This window comes from Populus alba, chromosome 6, assembly GCF_005239225.2.
Source record: "Populus alba chromosome 6, ASM523922v2, whole genome shotgun sequence".
NCBI lineage: Eukaryota > Viridiplantae > Streptophyta > Magnoliopsida > Malpighiales > Salicaceae > Populus > Populus alba.
In genome coordinates this window covers 10,287,143-10,299,628 of record NC_133289.1, presented here as the reverse complement: position 1 = coordinate 10,299,628, position 12,486 = coordinate 10,287,143, and the positions used below count along the sequence as shown (strand labels likewise).

Below are 12,486 nucleotides of genomic sequence, written 5' to 3'. Positions count from 1 at the left end.
TTACTGTGGTTTCCCATAAATACCAGGAAAAAAAGTAGTCGTGATTGGGAAAGAATCCACCGCTTTTCACTTATTACAACTTTGGATGTGTTCAAGACTCGAGATGCCTTCTGACCCTCCAAAACCATAGTTATATCTATACTTAGCTGCAATAAGTTTGGTAATTCTCAGTCTTGGACGCTTGCATCGACAGCTTATCACTACCCCTTCCATGGGGGGACCCATTGATCTTTCTCCTTTATATCAACTGCCTCCATGAAGCATTGCCTGCTCGCCTCTCACTCTCTGCTTTTACACACTCTATTTTCTCCATACAGGTTCTCCACATCCTAGCTACTCTCTCATCCATGGCTCTCCTTCCCTTGTTTATTCTCATTCTTATAGCTCCTTCCTCTAGTAATGCTCAGTGGCCACCTTCACCTGGCTACTGGCCAAGTTCTAGATTCAGGTCAATGAGCTTTTACCAAGGTTACAGAAACCTTTGGGGTTATTCCCATCAAAGAGTAGACCCGAATGCGTTGACTATCTGGCTAGATAGTACATCAGGTTAACCCGACTCGTGACATTACCTGCTGTCTGGATTAATTTTTGCTAGCTAGGTGGTGTCTAATAAGCTTTCTGCTCATTTTCCTTATTTGTTGGCTTTCATCTCTGCAACAGGAAGTGGATTTAAATCAGTTAAACCATTTCGATCAGGGTATTTCGGTGCCTCCGTTAAGCTCCAGCCTGGTTACACTGCCGGAGTCATAACAGCTTTCTATGTGAGGACTGAACTTTACTGTGCTAGCAATCTCTGTTTTTTTTTTTTTTTAATTTATACAGTCGGTCTGTAAGAATGTTATGGCATCAATTGTGTCTGATTAATATATCTGTAACTAACCAATGGCAGCTATCGAACAACGAAGCTCACCCTGGGTTCCATGATGAAGTGGACATAGAATTTCTTGGGACAACATTTGGGAAGCCTTACACTTTGCAGACCAACGTTTACATCCGAGGAAGTGGGGACGGGAGAATAATTGGGAGAGAAATGAAGTTTCATCTGTGGTTTGATCCGACCAAAAACTTCCATCATTATGCCATTCTTTGGAGTCCTAAGGAGATTATGTAAGCTAATTAGCACAGTGATCACCTCTAACACTTTACACTCTAACAAAAAATTAATTAACCAGAAGATGAGGGCTAACAATAATGGTGATTTTCTCTCCGGCATGCATTTAGCAGTAGCGTACCTTCAATTCAATAAGGAGCATATTTGCTAGGTTTTTTACCTCGAAAATCATGAAGAAAAATATCTGGAATTAAGCGCGGGCCAAAATGACTTGATACAAGCAAATTTTAATCCCATTAGCGTGGTGGGTTTTCTATAAAAATTAAAGAAGATTAACTAAATCTATAAGCTTATTAGAAAACGAAAATGTCACGTAGCATTTATTTCCAGTTATAAATCTAAAGTGGCGGTGGTGTCTTGTTGTGTATATATATTTTTTGAAATGTAAAAAATATTAAAACTGTAATAAATATTCAATGTTCCAGATTCCTCGTGGATGATGTGCCCATAAGGAGGTACCCGAGGAAAAGCGCCGCAACCTTTCCGCTAAGGCCAATGTGGGTTTACGGTTCAATCTGGGATGCCTCATCCTGGGCAACGGAGGAGGGAAAATACAAAGCTGACTATAGATATCAACCATTTGTTGCTAGCTACACCAATTTCAAAGCAGCTGGTTGCTCAGCCTATTCACCGGCATGGTGCCGCCCGGTCTCTGCCTCTCCATTCCGGTCCGGTGGGCTCACGAGACAACAGTACAGAACAATGCGATGGGTTCAGAGATACCATATGGTGTACAACTACTGCAAGGACTACAAAAGAGACCATTCCCTAACGCCTGAGTGCCGGCGTTAAAAGTGATTCCTTGGAACATTGACACGCCTTGCCCACCCTGCATAGGAAAATGGAAGTCACTCGAGAGAGAGAGAGAAGCTTTCTTAACTTGTACTGTGATTTCAGATTTTTTGTTTTTTATTTACGTCTTGAGATGGGTCACCTCTTGCAAAAAGCATTATGCAATGCACGAGTAGTTGGCGTCCAAGGCTCCCAAATTGGAAAAAATGTGTGGATTCTTCTTCTATTTTTTGTTGGACACGGTGAATTTGGTGTAAATTAATAACAATGGCTAGAGAAACACGAGATCTGAGGAAAATAAATGGAAATGGGGGCCAGAAGGTTTAGGGGTCGTGAATGTTTATCATATGTGGGCTTTCTTTCTTTCTTTCACTGTCATTTAATTTCTGAATAAAGCGAAAGTCTTTTCGTCGTCTCCTTTTTTTGTTATGGTATTAGTATTAGGGTTCTCTTTTTTTTTTTTATTATTATTATTTCTAACGGTGTTTTAGCAAAATATCACAGAAGAAGAAAATCCTAGAAAAATAGCATTGTTTAGTTAAAAACACGAATGAATTTCACGTTTTTGAATTAGAAACAAGAATCTCATCCGTAGCTTTAATTCAAAGAAAGACGCAAATATGTTTGGTTTCTTTGATCCAAACCCTAAATTAACCTCAAATACAAGCTCTAAACTACCATAATTTTAAATTAACTCTAAATACAAATTCTAGATTATCCAAACTTCAAGTACAAAACGTAAATATGTTATGTTATTAGTATTAGGGTTGGTGTTTTTGATATTTCTAAAAACATCTTGATTTATATATAAATTTAAATAATTAAAACGTTGTTTTATAAACTTAAAATCAACCTAAAAAAAAAAAAAAAAAAAAACTTTCTGATTTCATATTTATTATTTTAAATGATGGAAAGATCAAAAAATATTCGGGTGAGACTCTCTTTATTTAATAAAATTTATTGATATTAAAATTGATTTTTTTTTAAGTTAAATTAGTGTCAATCGAGACTTTCTATAACTAAAATTGATGTCAATCCAGAACAAAATAACACCTATTTCTTTTTCTTTTTTCTTTTTTATTTTCAACACTAACCGGCAGCATATTCTGTCTCTTCCTCAAATCCCATCCGTCCCTGTGTATTGTGATCAGAATCTAAGATTTCTAGAATAGAAATTTCTAGCTAGTTTTACTTGCAGGCAAACGTATTTTTGCTCGTCATCTGTAATCCACAGTTGAGGACTCTTTCGTGCACCTAGCAGGGCATGGGGGCCAAGCAATCAAACAAATAAACTGTTCACAAAACAAAAACATGACAACACAACACAACACAACACAACACTATCAACCGGAAACATGATTGGAAAGAGACATATATTTCTCTCAATTATACATCAAAGTGAATGAGATTTTGAAGCTTTTGGAATGGGGTTAAGCGATGCTCTGGCAACAATAATGCAAAAGTATATAAAGGTCATGATGCTTGGATGAAACCAAATGCGAGCTATTTTAGCTTTAAAAGTAGAATGTCTCTAAACAGAAATCTATGGCTAAAGCAAAGGTCCAAATCATCTATCTCTCTCACCCTTTTTCTTCTTTTGGCACTTTCTGGGATTTGATTGTGAAATGTTTGGCTACAGAAGTTCCTGAGAGATAAGGCATCCAGGCAATGTAGCGCATCGAACATATACGATGTTAATACTGGGATCATTTCTCTCAGGATAGATGTCCCGTCTAATAGATCTTTGGAAATATAATAATAGTTATTTTAAAAAAATATTTTTTTACTTTTTAAAAAGTATTTTTGATTGCAGTCCCAAACACATGATTCTCGCTTAAGAAGGGGGGTGGGGCTTATAACTTCAGTCCTAATCCTAACTTTTTTTATTAGTCTTTTGAGGATAAAATGAATAATCGATGGGAGAAATCTTGAGCCTGACCCATTCCGTCCATGGAGTTCATATATATATAATGGTGGGGCACGCATCAGTTCTGTCTGTAATTAAATGTCATCTTTGAATAATAGAGATGTCACGATTTGTCAATGTCCTGGCAAGAAAAATATTATAATGTGCTCCATGGATGATGCAAAGAAGGGTAACGACTATAGGATATTTTAGTTATTATTTATTTACCTAGCTCAAAAGCATGTTCCGACCTTAGCTCAGTTGGTAGAGCGGAGGACTGTAGTTGTTTGTAACAGACAATCCTTAGGTCGCTGGTTCGAATCCGGCAGGTCGGATTTTTTCTTTTTTTTTTAATTTATTCATACCTTAAAACATTAACACTAATAGCATAACCAGCTTCTTATATTATAAATTGTTTTCCAAGTCTTGGGAAATTTTATATCAACGAAAGGAAAAACCCTAGCTTGTGTTCCTATCTTTTAGGACATAACCTTGTCGGATTTATTTAGCTTCAATTTGTTTTGCTTAGACCTAAAACATAAAAAAACTCGAACTTTTTTCTTTTAATTTTTTAAGAACACTTTACTTTTCTTAAGAGACATGAATAGTAAACATAACCTTGCCATACTAGGCTCTCGTCTAGTTCTTGGAAGGGAATGGAAATGTACTAAATATAAATAATTTTACATCACATGCAGAGAATGTAAGGAAGTTGATTTACACTATTCAGGAATTTACAAAAATAAAATGAAGAGGAGCCGCTGGTAATGTTATTTTATAGAGATGGCATCCTTCGAAAAAAACAATATATTACAAGAAAACCCAATACACGGCACAACATTAACCATGACAGGATGATCCTGTACAGCAGCTTCAGGGCGAGGGAACCCAGTTAATCAGATGATATTTTCCTACATTACAAAATTGATATCAGACTTCAACTGGACAGAAGATCGAAACACAAGGGCTGATCGCCTCCTCAAAAGTTCAGACCTGCAACAAAATTCAAAACACGCGCCATAGATGATATCCAATATAAGAATAAATAGCAAATAAACGACAGTGAAAAAACCCATTTTGTTCTGAAGATACAGAATGGTTCAAGTGGATAAAATAAGAGCTCAGACAAACACATAGGAGTAACATAACAGCTGCATGTTTAGGGCTACCTTCTCACGAGAGCTTGGTGCTGAAAAGTTGTACTGTATCCTCACTTAAACAACCAAGTAAACCTTGGCTGTGTGTGCTTGTGTACTTCACATCATAAATAAAATGCTGGTGTGGTTTAAGCCGTTGAGTAGCTGTAAAAGAAGGCAACTCTTGCAAGATCAATCCACAAGAAACTTCGTCCCCTGTGGCAAATAGAGGCTTCTGATTCTGTCTGTCGATGATGCTAGATTTGGGCAGTCTAATACCACTTACAGTTGAACATGCAATACCCAACTTCTCATAGTTGCTGCCTACTCTCTTCAAATGAAGATGAGAACCAAGTACTCCTTGCCCAGTAGCGGGGGAAGGCATAAATAAAGTTTGAGAAACAACCTCGTTGGACATTTCAACTCTGGGACGATAAGAAACAACAATGTCATCACTGCTCGCACAATAAGCAAGGGATACACATACTCCTTGATTTGTTGTTTCAGGTATCAAAAATGGCCTTAATGAAAAAAAAAATGAAATCTTATTAGAACAACCATCATCCATTAGACATTAAGAAAATATCCAAGGGAATTACATAAAAAAATGGCATCCAAATGATAATTTTCAAACTACAGAGTGGACAATCTAAACAGATAGTGTTATGCTGCAGAAAATTCAAATCATAAAAGCCTGAGAAAATTGTGTGATCTGGGAATTTTCTATCCGTGATTGAAAACAAAGGGGATTAGAAATGCAATATGTACCACATGAATAAAAGTTAAAAACAAAAAAAATAACAAGGGAACAAATACTTTTATTGACTCAATAAGATCATTAATACCAAAATAAGAGTAAGAGACAGATAAAAGACAGGGCAAATTTTTTAGGCATTGATGACTAACAAAAGCAAACCAAACCATTGGGGTAAACTTAAGACATACTAATAGAATGAGGAATGGGGATATCAAGTATTTTGAGATACATGTTCATAATATGACAACACCAAGGAATAAGGAATGTGATGCGAGTGGGCACTATGGCTGAGTTGTAATTAAGCACAACTTTTTGTGATCTTTTCATCCAGGTGCATGTTAGTGATACATTCAAGTCACAAAACTATTAATGAAAAAAAAGTTTTACTCTAAACCAAACATCAACACCATACACAGAAACTAATAGCACCCCACCTTTCTTCCTCACAACCAAAGTTCCATTGACACATGCCAACAGAGGAAGCAGACACCACTGTTTTGACACCAGAAGGAAGAGTTGAGATATGTTGAAGGGACTGTACAGTATGAATTGGGTCGGTTGTGTGCCCTAATCTGGATTCTACAGGACTCCCAGTTATACGCATATCAAACACCAAAAGAGAACCATTCTGCAAGAAAGAGAAATGAAATGCTCTGTACATGGCAGCTGGAATATTATGATGAAAAAACAAGCTTAATGTTCAGACCTGTAGTCCAGCATATACATAGTGTGAGCAGTTAAGATCCCATGAACAAGACCAAGCAGCAGCCTGTGAAGCACAACGTCAATATTAGTGAAAAATCAATAAATTACTAAAAAAAAGAGACCTATTAAACCTGTTACTTTATTAACAGCAGCAGCACCATACAGTCAAGGAGCCACCGGCAAGTTTTGATGTGTATGCAAACAAGAGAAGGGGTCTCTTAAATAATTAATGATGTGGCATTCCTAAGTTCATTAAAATGAATTTCCAAAATAACCAACTCCAAATCATCATGAAAATGACTAATTACAGAAAACTCTAGCATCAAAGGTAAATCAATGAGTATTACTGCTACAGATGTGGGGAAGCGATAACTCAAACCATGCTGGATTGGCATGAAATTTAAGTTAGGCTTGGAAGAGCTCATGATGAACTATCAAGGAAGATGGCTGGCCTGCCCTTTGGAAATATTGATCTAAGTGGCCACAATCCCCTGTCCTTTGTTTTATTGAATCGAGGCACTGATCTATTGGTGCATCAAGTTTTTTATGTTTTGTAACTTCTAACCATGTTTATCAAGAAAACAAACTAGCTCTTTCTACATTTATTTATGATTTCAGATTAACAACAACAATTGTTCGAAACAAATCAAATAATTCATGATTTCTGTGAATCCAAATAGAAAATCTAGATCAACAAGAAATTTTTTTACCTTAATGTTATATTGTAAGATCTCATCAATAGCCAATCATAAAAAAAACGGATAAAAAGATTTACCGGCAAGTCATAAGAAAGGATGACATTGTTGCTCTCCATACTAATACAATCAAATCCACCAAGTTAGCTATCGGAGGGAATAGAAAAGAGCAGGTAAACACAAAAAAGAAGAAGTCAATATTACTAGGAGCACCACCTTAGAACTGACAGTTTCTTGCCTAAGGAAGCAAAAAGTGCGAGACTTCCATTAGTGGGGGATATATGCAGGTCCTTTATGATTTTTGTGCCAGGAGGAAGGAAAATATCTTCACTTTCATGTGGAGGAATTAAACTCATCTAGCAATAAATAAATAAGTAAACAATGAAATAAAAGAAAAATAAGCAATTGATAAGGTAAACAATAATCTGAAGCCAAATTTCAAATTGAGCCCAGAGATTTTACTTTGGTAAGCACGTGGGATCCACCCATCATTGGTACCCTCCGCACAAGCAATAAAATTTTACCAGAAGCATCAACATCAAATAAACGTGCACCGTCCACCCGCAACTCTCTCTACAATGATCAAAACCATGACAGTTAATTTAACACTGCACATGTAATTGAGGAGACAAGACAAAATCAAACAAAAATGAAAAGTCATGTCGAAGATGGGTGAGGAATAGAATCAGTATCAAAAGACAGGAACAAAATTGAATGACTATCATGAGATTGAATATCATAACATGAAGGAAAGGTTGTGTAACAACAGCAGAGCCAGCAATGCCAAAATCATCAGAGTTGGTCCATGCTTTAGCCAAAAAGAAGACAGGATGAAGAGAGTTTCAAATTAAACTACATGCTCAAATTTTGAAAAATCTAGATAGACTTTCAAACATGTAGAACCAACGTCATAGTTCAAATGATGGTTTAAAATAATTATTGAAAGCTTCAAAGGGTAGAAAGAGCAAAATGTTGAGTTGAGAAAAGTAAACATTTCAAAACAATGGAAAAGAAAAGTAGTATAAACAACTCTCAACTTACAAAAGATCCCTACAATAAAAGCAAAAGAATGCAAAACACACTCTTAAAAAATACAAGCCAGTGTAAAAATATTATAAAGCAGAAGTGAATGGGAGTAACCAGGCACACAAGGAAACTTCAACTGGCAATTTGCTTTGCCATGCTAAAGATTCAATCAGATGAACCATAGGTACAAGCATTGATATCATTGCAACAAATCTAAATAAAAGCAAATTATTGGTACACTTAATTTCAGTATTTGGGGATGGGGCTCATATACCAGTACTTTACAATAACCACCCATATTATTTGACCAAAAAAGAGACAAATAAATATTTTTAAAAAAATGTAACTTTAAGAAAATAATGGCCACATAAAGAATCACAAAATCTTTGTAATGCTAAAAATCATGGACTTCAAACCAAAAGGATGCAGATTCAACAATACGCTGGTTTTTTTTTCTTTCTTTTGTTTTCTTTTTCTTTCTTTTTTTTTTCTTTTCTTTTTTTTTTTTTTTTTTGGGGGGGGGGTGTGTGGCAGGTTTCCTATTTTTCTATCTATCCAAGCTTATTCACCATAGGTTTTAAATTGAATGTTTGTGTGTGTATGTGAAAAATAGAAATTGAAACCATGGCAAAAGTTAATAAGACACCAGGTTCACAACTGACAAGCATGCATCACTTATTGAGAAAGTTAGGATAAAATATAGAGAGGCGTAGTATTGAAACCATGGAAAAAGTCAATAAGACACCAGGTTCACAACGGACAAGCATGCATTTCTTATTAAGAAAGTTAGTATAAAATATAGAGAGGCTTAGTACCTAGTGTTGAAATGTAAATCTTATTTTAAAAACAAAAATCCTAACTGTTATGGGCATAGAAGAGAGAACCACAGTGCAAGAGAAAGCAAGTATTGCTGCACCTGTAACATGAAGCAGCTTGAAGATCCCTGCCTGTAGAAATCAGAGTAGATGCTATTTCCTAAAACATACACAATAGAAGAGAAAAAATTCACAATGTTCAGCGGGAAGCAAAGTGACATGATTTTTGTCCTTAATAATTGCCTTAAGAAGAAACTCACAAAAAGTAAATGATATATATATATATATATATATATATATATAGAGAGAGAGAGAGAGAGAGAGAGAGAAGGAACAAGAAGAAGAAGGAAAAAAGGCATTCACTGACATAAAACAATTGCTCAAAATATCCTCAAAAGGTGAACATAATGGTGATCCTAAATTAATACTCAAAAAAGATTATTTTTCTAAATTGAAGATACTCACAAGCAATGCATGAAACATGTGAATGTTAAATGTGAAAAGATGCTTACCAAATTCATGTCCTTGAGAGCCCCTATAGGCAGCGGCAAGTCCAGACGGCCTGCTCTGCAAATCTCCCAATAAATGCTCCAAATAAATTGTCCTCTACAAACAAAAAAGTTTAAACTGAAAAAAAAATAAAGAATAACAGACCTAAGAGAGATCCAAAACAGACATTCTTTCACCCATAAAACTATATGAGGTTGAATTTTTATACTTCAGTTTTCTTCCAACCACATAAACACAACCAAATTCAAAACTTTTTTTATTTCTCTTAATCAAGTAAATTAAGACAGATATAGTTTCCAAACTTAGTTTCTATATCTTAAAAATTATTTTGACCACTAGTTCTTAACTCTTGATAAAAATGCAAAACCTCTGTTAACAGAAATACTAAACAATTGCCCAGCTAAACAAACATGTAAAGTGGCCAACACACAGGAAATAACTCGCGGACACAAGCATAAATTGTTGTAGCTTGAAAAAGGAACAGAAAGAGTAGCAAAGATAATGATCAACAGCTAAATACAAGAGGCACCCATTTGAGGCAAACTATGGCCAGTAACAAAAAACAAAGGGGAGATTCAAAGTGTGATTTCATAACCTGGAAAACAAGTTCTATTGCTTATGAAACTTGTGTAAGGATGCGATCAAAAAGGTAAACACAATTAACACCTATAACCATACCTCTTTACACTTTTGAACTTCAAGCTGCAATGCAGCTTCTCTCCTTTTCCATTCGGATTCTTTCTTGCACAAATCCACATCCTACAAATAGAAGCAGAAAACTGACACTAACTGTAGAAAACAAACTATCTTTTCTTTCCTCTTTATCTTTTCTACCTAGTAAAAAACATACCTTCGTTACCAGAGAAGCACATTTTTCTTCAAGAAATCGAATTCTCTGCGAACAAAAAGTAAAGTCCATTATTAACCTAATAAATTTCTCCAAAACAGAAACACCCATCAAACTTATTAATACCTTCTGTGATTCTTCATCAACAACAGCAATCCTCGGCACAAACAATTTCCTAATATCCCTCAATGTACCCTTTCTATTACATTGAGGACACTAAAATGACCACACGAAAAAAAAAAAAAAATGGTAATCCATAGAAACAGATATAAATGAGTGAATTTTGAAATTAAATCCTTGAAAACATGAGACAAACAATTAAATACCTTGGCTAACCTTCCACGTTGCCTTAACCATTTCTCGATGCAAGAAAGACCAAACAAATGTCCACAAGGAAGGCAGCTAAACAAAAATAAATAAATAAATACTACCAAATTGAAGAAGTCAAGAAACTGAAGAAAATTAAAGTTACACAATGTATATATAAAAGGCACCAGATATGATGGTCGCCTTCGTTGGTCCATGCTTCCATACAAATAGGGCAAAAAAGCCCATCAAACTCACTCCGGTTCCATTGGCTATTTTGAGAGCTCTCTCCACCAGCATCATCTCCTCCATTACGGCAACAAATGTCTCCTCCACTTCCTAATTTCTCTACTCTTCTTCGCTTATTTCTCTCCTCTTCCACGTCTACTTCCTCTTCCTGAAAGTTGATATTTTCGGCTGCTGCTGCAGCTGTTGTTGTTGTTGCTTGGTCAGAATTTAACAAAAACCTAGGAGAAGAATCCAATTCTACAACGGGAATGAAATCCTCATCCTCCTCGGAGTATTCCGATTCGGATAGTTCCAATCCTATTTCTAATAATTGCATTGCATCGTAGTCTTGTTCGTCTGTGATGTACGGTTCTGCCATAAATTCTGCAATATGAAGAGACGAAAAGTGATTGCGCAGTAGTGGCCTTGTTTTTTCGGTTTTTCCTTTCTCTTGGAGAGGGAAAGTTTAAGCGCGACTACACACCTGACACGCCTCCCTCCCTGGCTAATTTTATAAATGGACTGGTCACAATAGCCGTTTCCATTTAGGAAGGGGTCGGTTTGGGGGTAAGTTCTGCAACTTAATTCTGTTTGGCGTGTTGTAATAATATTTTTTAAAAATATTTTTATAATAAAATAATATTATTTTTTTATTTTAAAAATTATTTGTAAGATTTAAAATATATAAAAAAAAATTTAAATTTTTTAAAAACACTTCCTTTCCTCGACTCTAAATCCTTATACTTCTTATGATTTTACAAGTTACGGTTTGGATTGCAATGAAAACTTATATTTCATGATTTTTTAAATTTTTTTTTATTTTTATTTAATATTAATTTATTTTATAATTTTGTATAGTTTTAATATGTCGATGTTAAAAATAATTTTTTAAAAAATATATATTATTTTGATGTATTTTTAAATAAAAAACACTTTAAAAAAATAACCGTAACCAACTCTTAGCACTCTCACGATTATCCTTTTATAATGTATAAAAATATATTAAAATTATAATTATTTAAAAAAATTATAAAAAAAAAAAACTCAACCTTTCACTATACATACTAGATTTGCATGGTAGAATTATTGTTTTGCTCTTAAAAAAAAATAAGATAGAAAAGTTTTTTTCATAAAATTTATTAGTCATTATCATTTTTAATTAAAACAAGTAAGTTTTTTTTACATTTTAAACAAACACTGTAATAATTTAAATATTTTTAGAAGTAAAAAATATAAAACAGAAAGAAGGGTTTTTATAATCTTTTTATGCTTTGAATGCATGGTAAAAAATGATTATATTATTCTTGAAAATAAAAATAATACAACTTGCGTTTCAAGATACCTGGTCTTTTAATTGTTATTTTTTTATTATTTTTATTAATATATTTTAATTTATCATATTAAAGGTTATGTGTTTATCTGATTAACTCCGAGTTGATTTAAATTTTTTTATGTTTATTTAGTTTGATTTTTTTTTATTTTTTCAACATTAAGTTATTAAGCTTGAACTTCCTAATTTTTTCTACATTTTTTTTTATGTTGATTTATCCAAATCTTATATCATAATTCTTATTTTTTTATATATTTTTTTATAAAAATTAATTTTTTTATTTTATCATTTAAAATTATATTATTAAGGTTAAAAACATACT

At 34.1% G+C, this 12,486-nt stretch overlaps 2 protein-coding genes and 1 non-coding gene across 4 annotated transcripts; 2 read left to right on the top strand and 1 right to left on the bottom strand.

The window, feature by feature from the left end:
* Positions 1-76: 76 nt before the first annotated feature.
* On the top strand, positions 77-2,318 carry LOC118048345 (probable xyloglucan endotransglucosylase/hydrolase protein 32). Its single transcript, XM_035057973.2, has 4 exons — positions 77-546; positions 661-761; positions 890-1,107; positions 1,537-2,318. The coding sequence occupies exons 1-4, from the start codon at positions 348-350 to the stop codon at positions 1,901-1,903; spliced, it is 885 nt and encodes a 294-aa protein (XP_034913864.1). The 5' UTR covers positions 77-347; the 3' UTR covers positions 1,904-2,318.
* Positions 2,319-4,055: 1,737 nt separating this feature from the next.
* TRNAY-GUA (transfer RNA tyrosine (anticodon GUA)) lies at positions 4,056-4,144 on the top strand. The gene is given in 2 exon segments: positions 4,056-4,092; positions 4,109-4,144. It is a non-coding gene; the product is annotated as a tRNA-Tyr (tRNA).
* Positions 4,145-4,475: 331 nt separating this feature from the next.
* On the bottom strand, positions 4,476-11,401 carry LOC118048344 (uncharacterized). 2 transcript variants are annotated; one of them, XM_035057971.2, is made up of 14 exons: positions 10,795-11,401; positions 10,627-10,702; positions 10,427-10,516; positions 10,304-10,348; positions 10,132-10,212; positions 9,456-9,549; positions 9,045-9,103; positions 7,565-7,675; positions 7,319-7,458; positions 7,183-7,222; positions 6,409-6,471; positions 6,137-6,330; positions 4,979-5,466; positions 4,476-4,802 (listed from the first exon to the last, which is right to left on the bottom strand). In XM_035057971.2, exons 1-13 carry the CDS (start codon positions 11,211-11,213, stop codon positions 4,983-4,985), a joined length of 1,896 nt encoding a protein of 631 aa, XP_034913862.1. In that variant the 5' UTR covers positions 11,214-11,401; the 3' UTR covers positions 4,476-4,802; positions 4,979-4,982. The 2 variants fall into 2 exon arrangements, with proteins under 2 accessions (XP_034913862.1, XP_034913863.1); XM_035057972.2 differs by having other exon boundaries at positions 4,476-4,720.
* Positions 11,402-12,486: the final 1,085 nt, after the last annotated feature.